The sequence below is a fragment of the Pristis pectinata genome, chromosome 19 (assembly GCF_009764475.1).
Source record: "Pristis pectinata isolate sPriPec2 chromosome 19, sPriPec2.1.pri, whole genome shotgun sequence".
In the NCBI taxonomy this organism is placed as follows: Eukaryota; Metazoa; Chordata; class Chondrichthyes; order Rhinopristiformes; family Pristidae; genus Pristis; species Pristis pectinata.
The window spans coordinates 18,654,668-18,672,286 of NC_067423.1; the positions used below are offsets into that span (position 1 = coordinate 18,654,668).

The window sequence follows — 17,619 nt, forward strand, 5'->3', positions numbered from 1 at the left end:
TTCAGGTCAGGACCCTTCTTCAGAACTGAAGATAGGAAAAGGGGAAGCCCAATATATAGGAGGGAAAAGCAGAGCAGTGATAGGTGGACAAAAGAGGGGAGGCGGGGTGAGCATAAGGTGATAGGTGGATGCAGGTAAGAGATAGTGATAGGCAGATGCAGGGGAGGAGAGGAGAGCAGATCCACCGGGGGATGGGTCAAAGGTAAGGAGAGAAAGAAAAAAAAAGATAGAAAAAGAGAGAGAGAGGCTAGGAAAGGGAAGAAGAGAAGAACCGTGGTGGGGGGGAGGTGGGGGTTACTTAATGTGGGAGAATTCAATGTTCATGCTGTTAGGCTGCAAGGTTCCAAGATGGAAGTTGAGGTGCTGTTCCTCCAGTTTGTGCTTGGAGTTCTCCTGGCAGTGGAGGAAGCCGAGGACTGACATATCTGTGGTAGTGTGGGAGGGGGAGTTGAAGTGACTGGCAACGGGGAGATGCAGATCGCGGTTACAGACAGAGCACAGGTGTTCTGCTAAACAGTCACCTAATCTGCATTTGGTCTCACCAATGTAGAGGAGGCCACACTTGGAGCACTGAATGCAGTAGATGATATTAAGGGAGGTGCAGTTGAATCTCTGTCTCACCTGAAAGGTCTGTTTGGGTCCCTGGATGGAGGTGGTATAGGGGCAGGTGTTGCGCCTATGGCGGGGGCAGTGGAAAGTTCCCAGGGTGGGAGCAGATAAGTGGGGGTGGGAGGGGGGTGGGGAGGAGTGAACTAGGGAGTCACAGGGAGAGCGGTCCCTGCAAAAGGCAGAAAGGGGTGGGGAGGGGAAGATGTGCTTGGTGGTGGGGTCCCATTGGAGATGGACCAGGTGGTAAGACATGGTGGGATGAAACCAATTTTGGAGTTAGAAGCATTGGGCAGAAATTGATAGAAGAATTCTGATGCTGTGTTTGAAACATTTGTTGCTTAGGATGGAAATGTACGATGTCAGGAGGAGGTCTGTCAGTCTCTGACTTGTGCCAACCCAATCAAACATCCAGACCAGTGCTGCCCTACATGTAAAGGTAGGTGACCCTCTGAATTGAGATCTGCAGTGATGCCTCAAATCATGAGTTGTAGATTCCCAACCTCACCATCCAGTTCCCCCTCCCATAGTACAATTTTCAGTGCTGATCTGTGTCCCTGACCCCTCAACCCACGCTGACCATGTGGTCCCAATGTCAGGTATCATGCTCCTGGCCACAGTCATCAAACCTGTGAACTTGATCCTGTTCCCCAATTTGTTGGGCATCTGGAAGGGTCAGGGACAGGGTTTGTACTCAGTGTTCTGTACAGAGAGGGGTCTGAATGCAGGCTGAGGGCTGTATCTGAGCTCAGGATGAATGTGAGCACCAATTCCAGGCCATTTCAGCATCCCCAGTTACCTAGGTGACATGGTTGAGGTAAGAGAGAATTCAGAAGTGCAGATTAATGTGTTGTAACTGCCAAGGTATGCTGCTCCTTATTTGACAGACTTTGTAGTCAGGGGTAGATTAATAATGTGTTAATGTCATGGTTGGATTAGAGCACATATGGAGTACTGTGTACAGTATTTTTTTTGTTTTAGGAAGGAAGTAAATGTGTTGGAAGCAGGTAAGAGGAGGTTTACTAGACTGATATCTGGAATGGGTGGATTGTCTTTTTGATAAGATCCTCAGGGGTTTCTGATGGGGTAGATGTGGAAAGGAATGTTTCCTTATCTTGCAGTACCTAAAATATCAGTGTTTAAAATAACAAATCGCCCATTTTAGACCGAGATTAGGCAAATTTTTTGAGGATTGTGAGTCATTGTAACTCTCTTCCTCAAAAGGCAATGGAAACAGCATCTTTGAATAGCTTTAAGGCAGTGATAAATGGATTCCAGATAAGCAAGTGAGTAAAAGATTACCTGGGACAGGGGTAAATGCAGAGCTGAGGTTACCATCAGATCAGCCTTGATCTTATTGAAGAACAGGCTCGGGCCAATTGACTTTCTCCAGCTCCTAACTCGTACGTTCATACAACCCCTGTCCTTATGTCATATTTAGCTGTCTGTCTGTTTCTCCTCTGTCAGTGTGTGTTGTACAGGGAATGGAGTATGAAGATGGAATAAAATGGGAGCCGGAGGAGAGCCCGTGCACCACCTGTACCTGTGTCAATGGAGACACCATCTGCAGACCCAAACAGTGCCCAGTTGTCAACTGCCAACACCCTGCTAACAATGGTATGTCCAAAACCAAGATCAACTGTGTAACCTAAAGGCACATCGTTCACCACAATTAACAAACGTACTCAGGTGTCAGGGGTTGGGGTTCAGGTTAGAGGGAAGGGTTGGGCTGGGGGCATCCCATGAGGTGAAGAACAAAAGAGTCAGATCAGGAAAGAGAAGGCTGGGTCGGGGATCAGATTTGGAGTCACTGTCAGGTGAAAGGGCAGTGGGGTAATAAAGATGTTTTAATCTAATTTGCCAGACTACTTGTTCCCTAGGTGATTGCTGTCTCTCTTGTGACCAATGCACTTACAACAAGCGACAGTACAGCAATGGGCAGGAGTTCATTGATCCAGACAACCCGTGTCAGAATTGTCGCTGTCAGGTAAGGTCAGCTCCTTGGTCTTCTACAGCCATAGGGAAGGTGCCTGTGTGCACGGGATAGAATTGTTTTCAGTTGGGCAGAATTCTGCTGGTGGACATGGTATTAGTGGGGGGGTGGGCTGTTTAGTGAGGCTGTTGCTGTCTGGAGTGGGATGGAGCTGCTGAATGAAGAGTACATTTCTGAACAACCCTTTGATCTGATGATTTCTCTCTTGGCAGACCGGTACAGTACATTGTGTCCCGACTGATTGCCCCCCCGTCACCTGCAACAGGCCAGAAAGGAAGCCAGGCCAATGCTGTGCAAAGTGTCCTGGTAAGAGCAGACTCTGGAATTTGAGGCCCAGCGAGAGTGGAAGAAATAGATAGTCAGCACTGGCTCATGACGTACTTGCAGCTCTCACCATTGAATGAGACATGTGAAGTCAAGGTGACAGACGAGGACATCTCCACCATTTAGGTCAAGTATTAAATGAATGGCTGGCATTTCTTGCAGTCAGAGCTCAGAATGTCACTGAGCTGGCATGAGGTGATAGTCAACAACAAGCTGTCTTGCAGAGAATTGCAAGTTGTAAGAACTTGGACTCTTCCAAAGGAACTGGAAGTTATGTTTAGTCCCTTGATGCTTTGATGTATCTTCGACAAATACTGACCCTCACTCGGATTTAAGGTACTGATTCTCTCTGGGATACATGTTCCAAGAATCTAGGCACATTTCACAATGTCTCTGGGCTATACTTCGACAGACACTGGCACACAACTCCATAGACACTGACTCTCACTGGGGCACTGTTTTACAGACACTGACTCACTGGGGCCTAACTCCACATATTACTGACCTGGTTCACAGGCATTGACTGACCTGGGGTCACCACATTGTAGTTTTTTCTTACTATTACTGCAGTATTAGTGCAATGAAGATGCAAGAACATGAACGGCCAATGAAGAAAAATTGGAGAAAAGAACACTTGTGAAATGCTTTGTTTTTGTTTGCAGACTGTGTACTTGAGGATCAAGTGTTAGTGGATGGACAGCGGTTCCCAAATCCTGAAAATTCTTGCCAGGAATGTGTCTGCTTGAATGGCCAGGTGATCTGTAAGAACAGAGATTGTATCAGCGCCCTTTGCTCCTATCCACTATCTGGGACCTGCTGCCAAAACAACTGCAACGGTAACAGGACAGACAGGCTGGTGTGTGGGGAGAGTGGCGGGGGGGGGGGGGGGGGGTGGTGGTGTGGGGGGAGCTGGGGAACAGGGGTGGTGGAGTTGAAGCTCCAGTGGAGGTGAGGTGAGAGCAGGTCGGATGTGGGGCAGGAGGAAGATTGGGATGAGGGAATGAGCTGATGGGGCAAAGCTGATAGAGTGAGAGGCAAGGGCAGACGTACTGCGGACTAACCGCATGGAGCAAAGGATGGAAGAGGTGAACAGAGACCGAACTGAGTCCAGACTGCAAAGGAGCAACCATGCAGCCTGTGTGAACATTCCCACAGACAGTGCAGAGAATGTTTTGAGCTGTCCTTTGTCTCTCTCTGTCTGTCTCTCTCTCTCTACAGGTTGTCAATATGCTGGTAAGGAGTATCCTAATGGTGCTGATTTTCCACACCCGACTAACAAGTGCAAGGAGTGTCATTGCATTGTGAGTATTGAGACAAGTCTGCCTAAGGTAAAGAGACAGACTTGAGTTGAGTATATTATGGAAAAGGCCGTCTCTCCCTCCTCCATTCTCTCACTGTCTCTCCCTCCTCATCCTCCAGTCTCTCACTGTGTCCCCCTCCTCCTTCATTCCCTGATGGTCTCTCACACCATCTCTAATCCCTTAGAAGAACAAAGGACTGCAGATGCTGAAATCTAGATGAAAAAACAAGAAGATGCTGGAGGAACTCAGCAGGTCAGGCAGCATCCGTGGAGAAAACCAGACTGTCAACGTTTTGAGTCAGGACCCTTCTTCAGGACTGAAAAGGGGAAGCCCAATATATAGGAGGGAAAAAACAGAGCAGTGACAGGTGGATAAAAAAGGGGAGGTGGGGTGGGCACAAGGTGGTGACAGGTAGATACAGGTAAGAGATAGAGCAGGGGAGGAGGGGGGTTATAACAAGTGTGAGACCATACCTTCGACCAATCCCCAGTGGATCTGCTCTCCCCTCCTTCCCCGCATCTGCCTTTCACAATCTCTTGCCTGCGTCTACCTACCACCTTGTGCCCACCCTGCCTTCCCTCTTTTGTCCACCCATCACTGCTTTGTTTCCCCTCCCCCCCCCTCCACTATACTGGGCTTCCCCTTTTCCTATCTTCAGTCCTGAAGAAGGGTCCTGACCCGAAACATTGACCGCCTGCTTTTCTCCACAGATGCTGCCTGGCCTGTTGAGTTCCTCCAGCATCTTGTTGTTTTTTCATCTCTAATCCCTTGCTATCTCTCCCTTCATCTCCATTTCTTAGCTGACTCTCCCTTCACCTGCAATCACTCACCATCTCTCCATCCACCTTCAATCTATCACTGCCCTTAACCCCACGTTCAACCCTCTCCCCACTGCCTCTCACGCACTATTTCCAGTTCATCACTATCTGTCACTTTCTTTCTACTCCCTCAGGATGTTTTTTTTTCTCCACTTCACATAAGAAATAGAAGCAGAAGTAGGCCATTGGACCCCTTGTGCCTGCTGCATCATTTAATAAATCAAGGCTAATCTATGTCAGTGCCATTTTCCTGCACTAACCCCATAATCCCTCAATCCCCGAGATATTTAAAAATCTATCAAATTGTTTTGAATACACTCACTGACTTCCAAAGATTCACTGCCCTTCAGTTGAAGAAATTTCTCACCTTTTTCCTGAATAGCCTACCCTTTGAGACTGTGATTCCTGGTTCTAGACAGTCAAACTGTGGAAACGTCAGACTGTCAACTCCCTTAAGAATTGTGTGTGTTTCAAAGAAATTACCTCTGATTACTCTAAACTCCAGAGAAGATAGGCCCAGTTTTAAATTTTCCTCGTATGACAAGCCTGCTATTCCAGAAATTAATCCTGTGAGCTTTTCTGCATGCTCTTCATGTACATCCTTCCTCAGATAGAAAGCAGATCCATGTGCAGTATTCCAGATAGTCTCACAAGGGTGCTGTATAAATGGAACAAGTCTCTATTCATGTACTCAAATCCTCTTGCACTAGGTGCCAACATATTGGTTGCCTTTCTAATTGTTTGCTGAACCTGCATATTAACTTACAGCAATTCATGGAACACAGAACAGTACAGCACAGGAACAGGCCCTTCGGCCCACAATGTAGTGCTAAACTAATAAAACTAGTAAGTTAATGCCTCACTAAACTAATCCCTTCTGCCTGCACAATGTCCATATCCCTCCATTCTGCGCACATGCATGTGCCTACCTAAAAGCCTTTTAAACGCATCTATCGTATTTGCCTCCACTACCACCCCTGGCAGCGCATTCCAGGCACCCACCACTCTGTGTAAAACAAAACTTGCTCTGCACATCTCCTTTGAACTTGCCCCTTTGCACCTTTAATGCATGCCTTCTAGTAGAACATAGAACGTAGAATATAGTACAGTCCAGGAACAGGCCCTTTGGCCCACAATATTGTGCTAAACTAATTAAACTAGTAATTAAATGTCTAACTAAGCTAATCCCTTCTGCCTACATAATGCCCATATGTCCATGTGTACAAGGACACCATGTCCCTTGGAGCATAAATACCTCTCACCATTTTAAAAATACTCCATTTTTCTATCTACTCTACCAAAGTGGATGATCTCACATTTTACCATAAATACCTCTCACCATTTTAAAAATACTCCATTTTTCTATCTACTCTACCAAAGTGGATGATCTCACATTTTACCATACTATATTTCATTTGCAGTGTCCTTGCCATTGGTCTAACCTGTCAGTGTCCCTCTGAAGCCACTGTGCATCCTTCTCCTAGCGCACATTGCGTATAGCTGCGTTGTCAGCAAACTTGGATATATTACACTGAGTCCCCTCATACAAAGCAACAAATAATCTGCTGGAGGAACCCAGTGGGTTGATGTTTCAGGTCCTGATGAAGGTTTCAACCCAAAATGTTGACAATTCCTTTCCTCCCACAGATGCTGCTCAACCCACTGAGTTCCTCCAGCAAATTGTTTGTTGCTCCAGATTCCAGCATCTGCAGTCTCTTGTATCCCCTCATACAAAACCCCTTTCAAAGCCTAAGGTGCAGGTCATCAGATCGGTTATTTATCACCTCATTTTCCCAATGATTTTTTATGAATATTAATTCCTTTGAACTCATTCATTCAAAACCTGTAAACCACCTCTATTCTCTGAAAGCAGACACTAAATATTTGTTTAATTTCTCTGCCATTTGTTTGATCCCCCATTATGATTCCTTCAGTCTCAGTTGGTATTAGACCCACATTAACTTCTGCAAATCTTTTCTTTTTTGTATATCTTACAATCTGTTTTTGTTTCTTGCTAGCCTACTTTTGTATTCTACTTATCTTTTTCAATGGTCAAGTCTTCCTTTGCTGAGTTCTGAGATTTCTCCCACACCAATCTTTGAACCACTCATTCCATTGCTGTGATCTTAGTTTCCATGTGCCAATTTGCTTGTGGCTCAGTTAATAATCCAGCGATTATCACCTTTGTGGTTCAGTTTTTTAGTCTGGGCACTTGCTGCTCATATTTCTTTTTGGAGAACCTTTTTTAAAATTATTTTATCTATATTGCTGATTCCCATATGTACTACAACTACTATATTTTATCCCTTCCTACTCCAAGGTGTCCTGTAGCCCCATGGAGGTGTCCTTAACCCTAGCACTGGCAAGCAGCACAGATTTGAGATTCATGCTCCTGCTGCAAAGAACAGAATGTCCTCCTAACCGTACTGATCCCCATCACTACCACATTCCAGTTCCCTTCCATAGATTCATTGGTATCCGCTACTGCTGTGGTCAGTTTTCTTCTTCTCCTTGCAGTCTCTGCTCTTGTGTAGCTCAAGCTGCAAGAACCTCACACCTGTTCGACAAGTGCAAGTCTGAGGCTCCTGCAACACTTTCTTCTCTCGATCCCATAGATGAGTCATTGGTAGCCACACCCTCCTGTCCCTCTTGACCAATTCTAAAGCACAATCTAAATTGCGTGACTGCCTTTTAGAATAAAGTGCCCAGTTAACTTCTCCTTCCTGACCTATTGTAGTGTCCGAATCTTAGAGCTTCGAACACTTGCTGCAGATATAGTCACTGTGGATCCCAATGGTTTCCATAAACTGCAGCATATCAACTGCCCTGCTATGCCTGTCTTAAATTATTTATGCAATTTTAATCAATTTGCTTAAGCCTATTACCAAAGCCCCTTATTCAGCAATCTCCACACTATGTGGACGCTGTTTTATGAGCAATCTCTGGTTTTGGCTTGGAACATAGTTTTATATTTCCAGATAACAGCATGAATCACCTGCCTTCAATTAACCTGTTCCAGATGGTTACCCAATTACCTGGGAGACTACCTGTTTATCAAATCAATTTAAAACTGCGTGGTTAAGAACTTAACTGTAAAACTAAATTAAGCTATTGAACCTAAAGTCCTTATTCACTAAAGTTCCCAATCTTTGAACACAGCAGTCAGAGGCCACTGTGCCAAAACCATGCTACTAAAACTATACTTTGAATACTCACCCTGAAGCATCATGTTTACAATGTTTATCTTTCCCTGTGTAACATATTATCTCCTTGTAGAATGGAAATGTGCAATGTCTGTCAAGGAGGTGTCCTCCTCTCTCATGCAATGACCCATTCCACCTGCCTGGAAGCTGTTGCCTTCAATGTCCAGGTGGGTACAAGCATACATAAAATGTCATTCAGCGAGGCTTACAATGTGGAGTGTGTCAGAAGGTTACACAGAGGGGCATGGTGCATTCAGAGGGTTACCCTGGGGGGGGGAGGCATGGGTATATTGGGGGGGTTACAATGTGGCATGGGTATAATAAAGGGCAAGATAACAGGTTACAGTCAAAGGTGTGGAATCTAACAGAGGATTACATTGAGAGACGGGTATATCACAAAATTATAATGAGGCCATGGGGTATTTCAGAGGGTTATACTGTGGAGCATAGGTTATATGAATGGGTTATCGTGAGGGTGTGGGATATGTTGGTGTTATAATGATGGCGTGAAATACCTCACTGTTGCAATGAGTGATGTGGAGTATATCAGTGTTGTGAGGGTTTGGGATATATTAGCATTGCATTGAGGGTGTGGGATATATCAGATTCGCCAGTCAGGAATGTGAGATATATTTATGTCGCATTTAGGGGTGAGGGATTACCAGTGTTGCTTGGTGACATGTGGGGTATATCTGTGTCATCTTGCTGATGTCCTGTTGTCTTTGTACCAGCTCCGCCAGCTGAATGTCTATACTCTGGCATTCTTTACAAACACATGCAGCATTTCTATGACCCTTTGGATAAATGTCGCTCCTGTATGTGTACTAATGGCACCATCACGTGTCAGAGGAAGCCATGTGCCCCCCTACAGTGCTCACACCCATCCTGCAGGATTGCTGCCACACTGTGACGGTAGGGATCAAGTTGTGAGGGATCTGAGAATGACTGGGAGGACTGAGTGGGAAGTATGTTTAATGGAGGATAGTGGGGGTGTCGGTGGAGAGAGGGTATGTGTAGGGTGGGAGCTGCATTATCTAGGATGGGGTAGGAGTATTGAGTGGTGTGTGTGCGCGCATGTGTGTTTGCATGTGGCTGTGTGTGTTGGAGGTACATTGGATTGTATTTTGTGCATGAGTGGTGGGATTTGAGGTTTTAACGTTGGATAATTTGAATATGTTTAGGATGAGTAGCGACAAAGACGTGGTGGGTCAGCTGTGTTTGTGGTTTGGGTTCTGAGGAACATAGTGGATAATATGTCCAGGAAATAATGGGTACCTCAGACTAACAATTTTCCAAAATGTCTTCTTCAGGCTGTCTGCTGGGTGGAAAAAGAATATGCAAATGGAGAACAATTTGCCGATGTGTCGATGACTGCAATGTTTGTGAGTGTAGAGAGGGCAGCGTATTGTGTTGAGAGGAGAGCCTGCCTTCTGTGCTGGGAGTGTCCCTTCCCCACACAGGACCACTGCTGTAAAGCCTGTGATGGTACGAACAGACCATAACTCAAAATGGCCTTCATAATCTCTCTTTGTTCACCTTTAATCAATTGCTGATCCATTGGGTTCATTTTATGGCTGGCGGGGTCAGACTTTGACCGCTCTCACCTCCTGAAATGCTTCAAAAATTCCTGCTGATTTTGGAGGGATTGGTGGGATTTCCTATCAATTGTGGAGAGGGTTTTCCTGTCTTTGATTCCTAGGAAATTTCCTCCAGATAGATGGGGTGGGATTTCCTGCAGAATTTGTTTTATTATTATTTGATGGCGATGGTTGGTACAGGGGGAGTGTGTCATTTTCTACTTAATTTTTAGGGGATGGTTTATGGCTGATTTTGGGGATGGATGTTCCACTGATCTGAAGGCACCTGCTGACTTTGGGGAGACATTTTCTTGCTGATCATTATTCGCTGGGATTTTTCTAGTAATTTCTGTGGAAGCGTTTCTTACCAATTTCCAGCTGCCTTTGGGTTGGGGTGTATTTCTTGCTGATATGAGGGGGATATTAATGGGGTTTTACAGAGGAGTAGGAGGAGGCTAATGAGGGGCAAAGAGCACCAGCACTGACCAGTCGCACTGAATGACTGGCTTCTGCACAGAAGTCTTTGTAATAATCTGTGGGCTGCGATGAGGGTCTTTTGGCTATTTTGGGGACATTTCCTGCAGACTTTCTGAAGGAGATTTGATTATTGGCCAGCTTCCTCTGGAGGAATGTTCCTGCTCGCCAGTGAAGGGGAAGTTCTCCCTGTTCTCATGTAACTCCTGACCTTGCTCCCTTTTTCTTTCCAGGTTGTAATTACATGGGGGTGGAGTATCTGAATGGCCAGGAGTTTCCTGGGCCATTGGATCCCTGCACTCGCTGTGAGTGTATGAACGGGTTTGTCAGCTGTTCGAGGAGACCATGTTACAACCCAGGTTGCAGCCATCCCATCAATCTCCCCACACAGTGCTGCCCTGTCTGTGAAGGTAAAGGCACTGCTTTATAAGTATCAGCCCTAAGTATACCAGGAGGCACAATCAAAGGGAAAGGGGCTGAGACACATCTTTGTCAACTGCAAGAGAGGCCTCCCTATCCCCTTCTCCCAAGAGAAGGGTTCAGTGTACATGTACTCACTGAGAGAGGGAAAGGGATTAGAAACACCATTCTGTGTGCAATCATCTCCCTGAGGAAGAGGTACTTAGAGACACTGATCAGTCCACAGGCATGTCCAGGAAGGAGAGCAACTAAGAGTCATCAGCAAGAGTACTGGTGGCTCAAAGTGGGACAGGGCTGAGAGACTTACTGACAACTCCCAGAGGAAGAAGGGGATAGGGAGGCATGACGGTGTGAAGTGGTTGGAGAAACACATTTACCCTGTCAGTGGGAAGAATATGGAATCCATGATCCCAGGACATAGCTGGGTCAACTGGCATCTACGTACCTAACGGGAAACTAATGAAGCACAAGGGTAAGGAAGGGAAGAGTTTATCAATGGGGTGAGGTACATTTAGGGTTGTAGGATAGAGTATTAATGCCAGCACTGACCATTTGGGCCAAGTGACCTCTTTGTGTGGTGGAAGTTCATTGTAAAATTGTGATTAGTTCTGTATTGTGTGTAAAGTGCTATTATTCACAAGCAATCTGGTGTTCACAGGCTGCTACTATGCCGGTGTTGGTATCAGCAATGGACAGACATTTGCGGACCCAAGCGACTTATGTTCTCAGTGTACCTGCCGGGTGAGTAATGGAAGCACAATATGGGAGAGAGAGGATGGAGGGGGTTAATATTCACTGACACCCCTCCCTGGGTTGGGAAGGGTTGACCCACCCACTCCCACATTCCCTCCATCATTCCCCATCCTCACAACCCCATCCTCTTATCTCACTGCACCTTCTCCTCTCTTCCCACCTTTTGCCTACTAGATGCAAGGTGGAAGCCCCTCAGTCCAATCACGGCTGTGCTCTACATTGTTTTTCAGATGGGCTCGGTGCAATGTGTGAGGAAGTTGTGTGCTCCAGCTCCCTGCTCCCATCCAATCACTGGACCCTGTGACTGCCCCCAGTGTGATGGTGAGTGGAGACCCCATCACAATCTGATTACCTGACCTTCAAAATCAAAGCAACTAAAGATGCTGGAAATCAGAAATTAAAACAAGAAACTCAAAAGTAAATACTCAGCAGGTCAGGCAGCATATGTGGAAAGAGAAACAAAGTTAACAAGTCAGGTCAAAGGCCCTTCATCAGACAAAGTAGGAATTGGCCCTTTGGCCACTCAAACTTGCTCCAACATTCAATAACATCGTTGCTGATCTTCCACCTTGGCACCATTTTCTTGCACTATTCCCAAATTCCTTGATTCCTTTTATATCCGGAAAAATGTTGATCTGTGTTTTGAAAGCAATCAGTAACTGAATTTCCACAACTCTCCAGGGCCAGAGAATTCCAAAGATTCATGCCCTCCTAGTGAAGATATGGCTCCTCATCTCAGTCCTAAATGTCCTGGCTCGTAACCACTGTGCAGTTCTGCAGCAGGAGCCATTCTCTGATACCTCACAAGGGGTAGTTCTCCTACCACAAAGTTTCCTGCAGTTCACACAATAGTGGATGTCTATTGTTGCCTCCTTCTCTGTCTTTTTTTTTCAGGTTGTTATTTCCAGGGTGAAGATTACGCAGAAGGAGCCACATTCCCTGCACCCAAAGGGAAATGTGAGGAGTGTCAATGCTGGGTAAGGTCTTCCTGGTCTGAGGTCTGTGTTGGTAAAAACATTCAGGACTGTTGGTGCCATTAATTGTTGAACCAGGCATGAATATTCAGGGCCTGCCACGACTGAGCGGAAAGCATAAGCATCCTTGAGTCAGAAAGACATTTGTCCAAGCCCCACCCAGAGACTTGACCTGTCAATGTGGGCTGATATCCAAGCTACAGTAGTGACAGAGTGCCATGCTATCAGAGATGCTGTCTTTTTGACAAGATGTTAAACAGAGGCTTCATCTCTCTGTTCAGGGAGATGTAAAAGATCCCATTTCACTATTTGAAGAAGAGAAGAGTATGTCCTGAAAATCATTTCCCTAATCCAACAGCATCCTTTTGGTAATTCTGGCCTCTCCTATTTGTGAGATCTTTATCATGTGCTAACTCATTGACCAGGTTCCCTATATAATAGTAATGAGAAAAGATAAACAAAGTCATTGTATGAAGAGCCATTGAAGATGAGCTGCCATATAAGTCTAAGTGATCTGCTCTAATGTATCTCAACCATTGGCAGCAATTCATGAGGATTGATCAGGGATGAGTGATGTTGAGATATTCCTTGCTCTTCACATCCATTATATTCATCTGTACCCCACTGGATCTGTGCACCCAGTATCATTGTTGAATAGACCATTGATACCATGGATGATTGAAGTGTTGGTACCATGGTTGGTTGGTTAATTCGTACTGTGATTGACTTAGCAAGCAGAACCACATTTGAGTGAGTCATTGGTGGCATGGTCAAGAGGATCATTGGAAGTGTGGTCAACAGGACAGATTGCTACTATGGCTGAGTAAGCAGTTGGTACCTTCAGGACTTTGGCAGTGCGGAACTAGCAGATTTTTGGATTGTTGGATTTTACTCCTACAGATGCCCCAACACATTTTAATTTGCTTTTTTTTTAATATGTTACACAGCAGTATAATAAATTTTCCAGTGAACACGATAAATTTAGTGCAGGAACCAGGGTCCGGTGAGTTTAAAGGAAGCAGGAAATGAGGTGTTAAACAGAGGCTTCATCTCTCAGCTGAATGTAAAACATCTCATTTCTCAATATGAAGAGAAGGATAGATCCTAAAAGAAGCATGGAAACAGAGCCTTGGTGAAGTTAAAGGGAGTGTGGGAACGAATCCCTTTATGTGCTTAAAGGGATCCATGAGGTTAAAAAGAGCATGAGAATGGAGCACTGGTAAAGTTAAAGGGAGAGTGAGAAACAAAACCTGGTGAAGCAGATACTGAACCATAGGGATTTCTGAAGAATGGGATAGCAGAATATTGGAGTTTTACTGTACCATTGTTGACAGGGCAATTGGTACAATGGTTGAGTGGGCAGTTGGAACTGTGTTTGGATGGGGCATTGGTAATGTGTTTGAGTGTGCACTGTGATGGTTGTGCTGATAGTATGAGCAGTGGTTGGATGGGCAATGAGTGCTGGGATGGTTGAAGTGTGCACTGCATTAAGTAATAGGTTGGGCTGAGACTGGGTATAGGTACAATAATGCTTTTTTTTCCCCCATTTCAGAAGGGACAAGTGATTTGTGACACAAAACAGTGCAAGAAAGTGCTGTGTCCCCACCCTACAATCAATCACTGTGGCTGTCCAGTGTGTGAGGGCTGTCAGTACAAAGAGAGAGATTGTAAAAATGGTGAAAAGTTCCCAGACCCAAGCAACAAGTGTAACCGCTGCATCTGTGTGGTAAGGAATGTTAACACCATGGGTTATGGCCAGTGGGACCAGCCTACCCTCAGTCTGTTTTGTTTGTGGCATCCATAATATTGCTTTGACTAGTCGGCAAAATATCTGGGGAAAATCATATAATGCCGGAAACACTTAGTAGGTCAGGCGGTATCTGCAGAAAGAGAAACAGAGTTAACATTTAAGATCAAAGATGTTTCATCAGAACTATTATCAGAAAGCTTATTAGAAAAATAATTTCATTTTTCCAACACCTGCAGTTTTTTGCATCTGGTGTATTTGACCACAATAAAGCACCCAGTACATTTTCCAAAAAGCCTGGCAACATATCTTCACACTGAACTTCTATGTGGGGCAAATGAGGAAAGAGTCATAAGAGTATTACAGCACAGAAGCAGGCCCTTTGGCCCATCCAGTCCATGCCAACATGATCTTCTGCTGAGTCACATCTACCTGCACACAGACCATGTCCCTCCAAACCCTTCCCATCCATGTACCTATCCAAACTTATCTTAAATGTTACAATTGAACCAACATCTACTACTTCCACTGGCAGTTCGTTCCACACTCGCACCATCCTCCTGAATGAAGAAGTTTCCCCTCAGATTCCCCTAAAATATTTTGCCTTTAATCCTAAACCTATGGCCTCTAGTTCTAGTCTCACCCAACCTGAGGGGAAAAAGCCTGCATACATTCACCCAATCTATACCCCTCATAATTTTGTTTATAAGATCTCCCCTCATTCTCCTGCGCGCCAGGGAATGAAGTCCTAACCCATTCAACTTCTCTCTATAACTCAGGTCCTTAAGTCCCAGCAACAGCATTGTAAATTTTTTCTGAACCCTTTCAAGCTTATTAATATCTTTCCTGTAGGTAGGTGACTAGGACTGCACACAATACTCTAAATTCAGCCTCACCAGTGTCTTGTACGACTTCAAGAGAAAATCCCAACTCCTGTACTCAATGCCCTGATTTACGATGGCCAATGTGCCAGAAGATCTCTTTAGGACCCTATCTACCTGTGACGCTACTTTCAAGGAACTATGGACTCAATTTCTCCTCATGGGCTAACCCCGTCTGGAATCAACCTGGTGAACCTCCTCTGCACTGCTCCATAGCCAGTATATCTTTCCTCAAGTAAGGAGACCAGAACTGCACACAGTACTCCAGGTGCAGCCTCACCAATACCCTGTACAGTTGCAGCATAACCTCCCTGCTATTAAATTCAATCCCTCTAGCAATGAAGGCCAACATTCCATTTGTCTTCTTGATAACCTGTTGCACCTGCAAACCAAGCTTTTGCGATTCATGCACCAGCACTCCCAAGTCCTTCTGCACAACAGCATGCTGCAATCTTTCACCATTTAAATAATAATCTGATCTTCTATTTTCCTTCCAAAGTGGATGACCTTGCATTTACCAATGTTGCACTCCATCTGACAGACCCTTGCCCACTCACTTATCCTATCTATATTTCTCTGCAGACCCTCTGCATCCTCTGCATAATTTGCTTTTCCATTCAATTTAGTGTCATCAGCAAACTTAGATATGCTACATTTGGTCCCCTCTTCCAAGTCATTAATGTATATCGTGAACAATTACGGGCCCAGCACTGACCCCTGTGGCACCCTGTTCACCACTGATTGTCAACCAGAGAAACACTCATTTATCCCAACTCTGCTTTCTATTGGTTAACCAATCCTCTATCCATGCCAAAACATTACCCCAACTCAATGCATCCTTATCTTAGGGATAAGTCTTTTATGCGGCACCTTATCAAATGCCTTCTGGAAATCCAAGTGTATAACATCCACCTGTTCCTCTCTATCCACTGTGCTCATTATTATCCTCAAAGAACTCCAGTAAGTTTGTCAAACAGGACCTGCTCTTCCTGAATCTATGCTGCGCCTGCCTGATGGAACCATATGTATACAGGTGTCTCACTATTTCTTCCTTAATGATAGCTTCAAGCATTTTCCTGACTACAGACGTTAAGCTAACTGGCCTATAGTTACCTGCCTTTTGCCTATATCCTTTTTAAACAGTGGCGTGACATTCGTTGTCATCCAATCCACCAGGACCTGCCCAGGGTCTAGAGAATTTTGGCAAATTATCACAAATGGCTCTACTATAACTTCCGCCATTTCTTTCAGTGCCCTGGATGCATCCCATCAGGACCAGGGGACTTGTCTACCTTTAGGCTCACTAGTTTGCTCATCACTCTCTTTAGTGACAGTGATTGTATCAAGGTCCTCCCCTCCCACCGCATCCATAACATCTCTCTTTGGCATGTTAGACATGTCCTCCACCTTGAAGACTGACACAAAATAGTCGTTCAAGGCCTTGGCAATTTCCATGTTACCCAATATTAATTCCCCCTTCTCATCCTCCAAGCCACCCTTTTCCGCATTATACAGTATAATTATAAAAACTCCATCCTGAGTGCCAACCAACTTACCTTCTGGAGCAGCCTCCCATGTGGGACTTTGTCAAAGGCCTTGATAAAGTCCATGGAGACAACATCCACTGCCTTTCCCTCATCGACCTTTTTTTTCTTGTTTTCTCCCAGTAGTAGTTTACAAATTACTTGATCAATTGAATTCACTTGCTCAACTTGTTGGGATTTGAACTCCGGACCATAGGCCCTTTCAATGTGGAATCAGACTGCAACATGTGACATTAGACGGAATTCCTTTCTCAAATCCACTTATCTCTCTATTATAAGTAAAAGCAGAAAATGTTCCAAATCCTTCAGTCAGGCAGCATCTTTGGGGAAAAATGGGGGGATAGTTCAGAGAATAAGATTAAATGATTAATGATATAAGGCAAGTAATGCTTCAGCAGGAATCAAACTAAATGGGTCCTCAGGTTGTATAAGTGGGAATAGGGGAATTAAGTACAGCTGTTGTGGAAAGAATGAGAGAAACAGTTATGATCTGAAATTGCTGAACTTAAAATTTTGGAGCTGAATGCATTTCTGTGCTAAATCAAAAGATTATGTTGAACCTCAATAAAACAATGTAGGAAATTGGGGATGGAGAGGTTAGAGTGGAAATCAAATGGATTCATTAAAGTAACAAAAGCACAAATTCATACGCTGAAAGAGGTATTCAATAAAACAGTATCTGTCTGCCTGATATAGAGAAGATAGCATCCTGAACAGCGTATACAGTGCACTAAATTGAAAGAAGTACAAGTAAGTCTCTGTTTCACCTGAAGGGTGTGCTTGTGACCCTGGATGACAGGAAGGTAGGAAGTAAATGGAGAAGTGTTGGATTTCCTGGATGTGCATAGTAAGTGTTATGGGAAAGGATGGGAATGTTAGAGGTGATTGCAGAGTGGACCAGGTTGTTGAGGAAGGAGTCATCCCTTTGGAATGCTGGGAGGGGAGGAAAAGGTATCCTTAGTTTTAGATGGTGGGAATAGTAACTTAAACATTCCAATACAGAG

The 17,619-nt window shown here is 44.8% G+C and overlaps 1 protein-coding gene across 1 annotated transcript in view; it reads left to right on the plus strand.

The window, feature by feature from the left end:
* The window catches only part of kcp (kielin cysteine rich BMP regulator), a 106,724-nt gene that overhangs the window by 62,742 nt on the left and 26,363 nt on the right, over positions 1–17,619 (plus strand). The window contains 15 exon segments of the mRNA XM_052034140.1: positions 952–1,045; positions 2,074–2,223; positions 2,487–2,593; positions 2,812–2,905; positions 3,586–3,759; positions 4,142–4,224; positions 8,319–8,412; positions 8,977–9,115; positions 9,427–9,448; positions 9,556–9,730; positions 10,530–10,706; positions 11,375–11,457; positions 11,700–11,790; positions 12,364–12,446; positions 13,996–14,169. Coding sequence (XP_051890100.1) covers positions 952–1,045; positions 2,074–2,223; positions 2,487–2,593; positions 2,812–2,905; positions 3,586–3,759; positions 4,142–4,224; positions 8,319–8,412; positions 8,977–9,115; positions 9,427–9,448; positions 9,556–9,730; positions 10,530–10,706; positions 11,375–11,457; positions 11,700–11,790; positions 12,364–12,446; positions 13,996–14,169 — 1,740 coding nt within the window.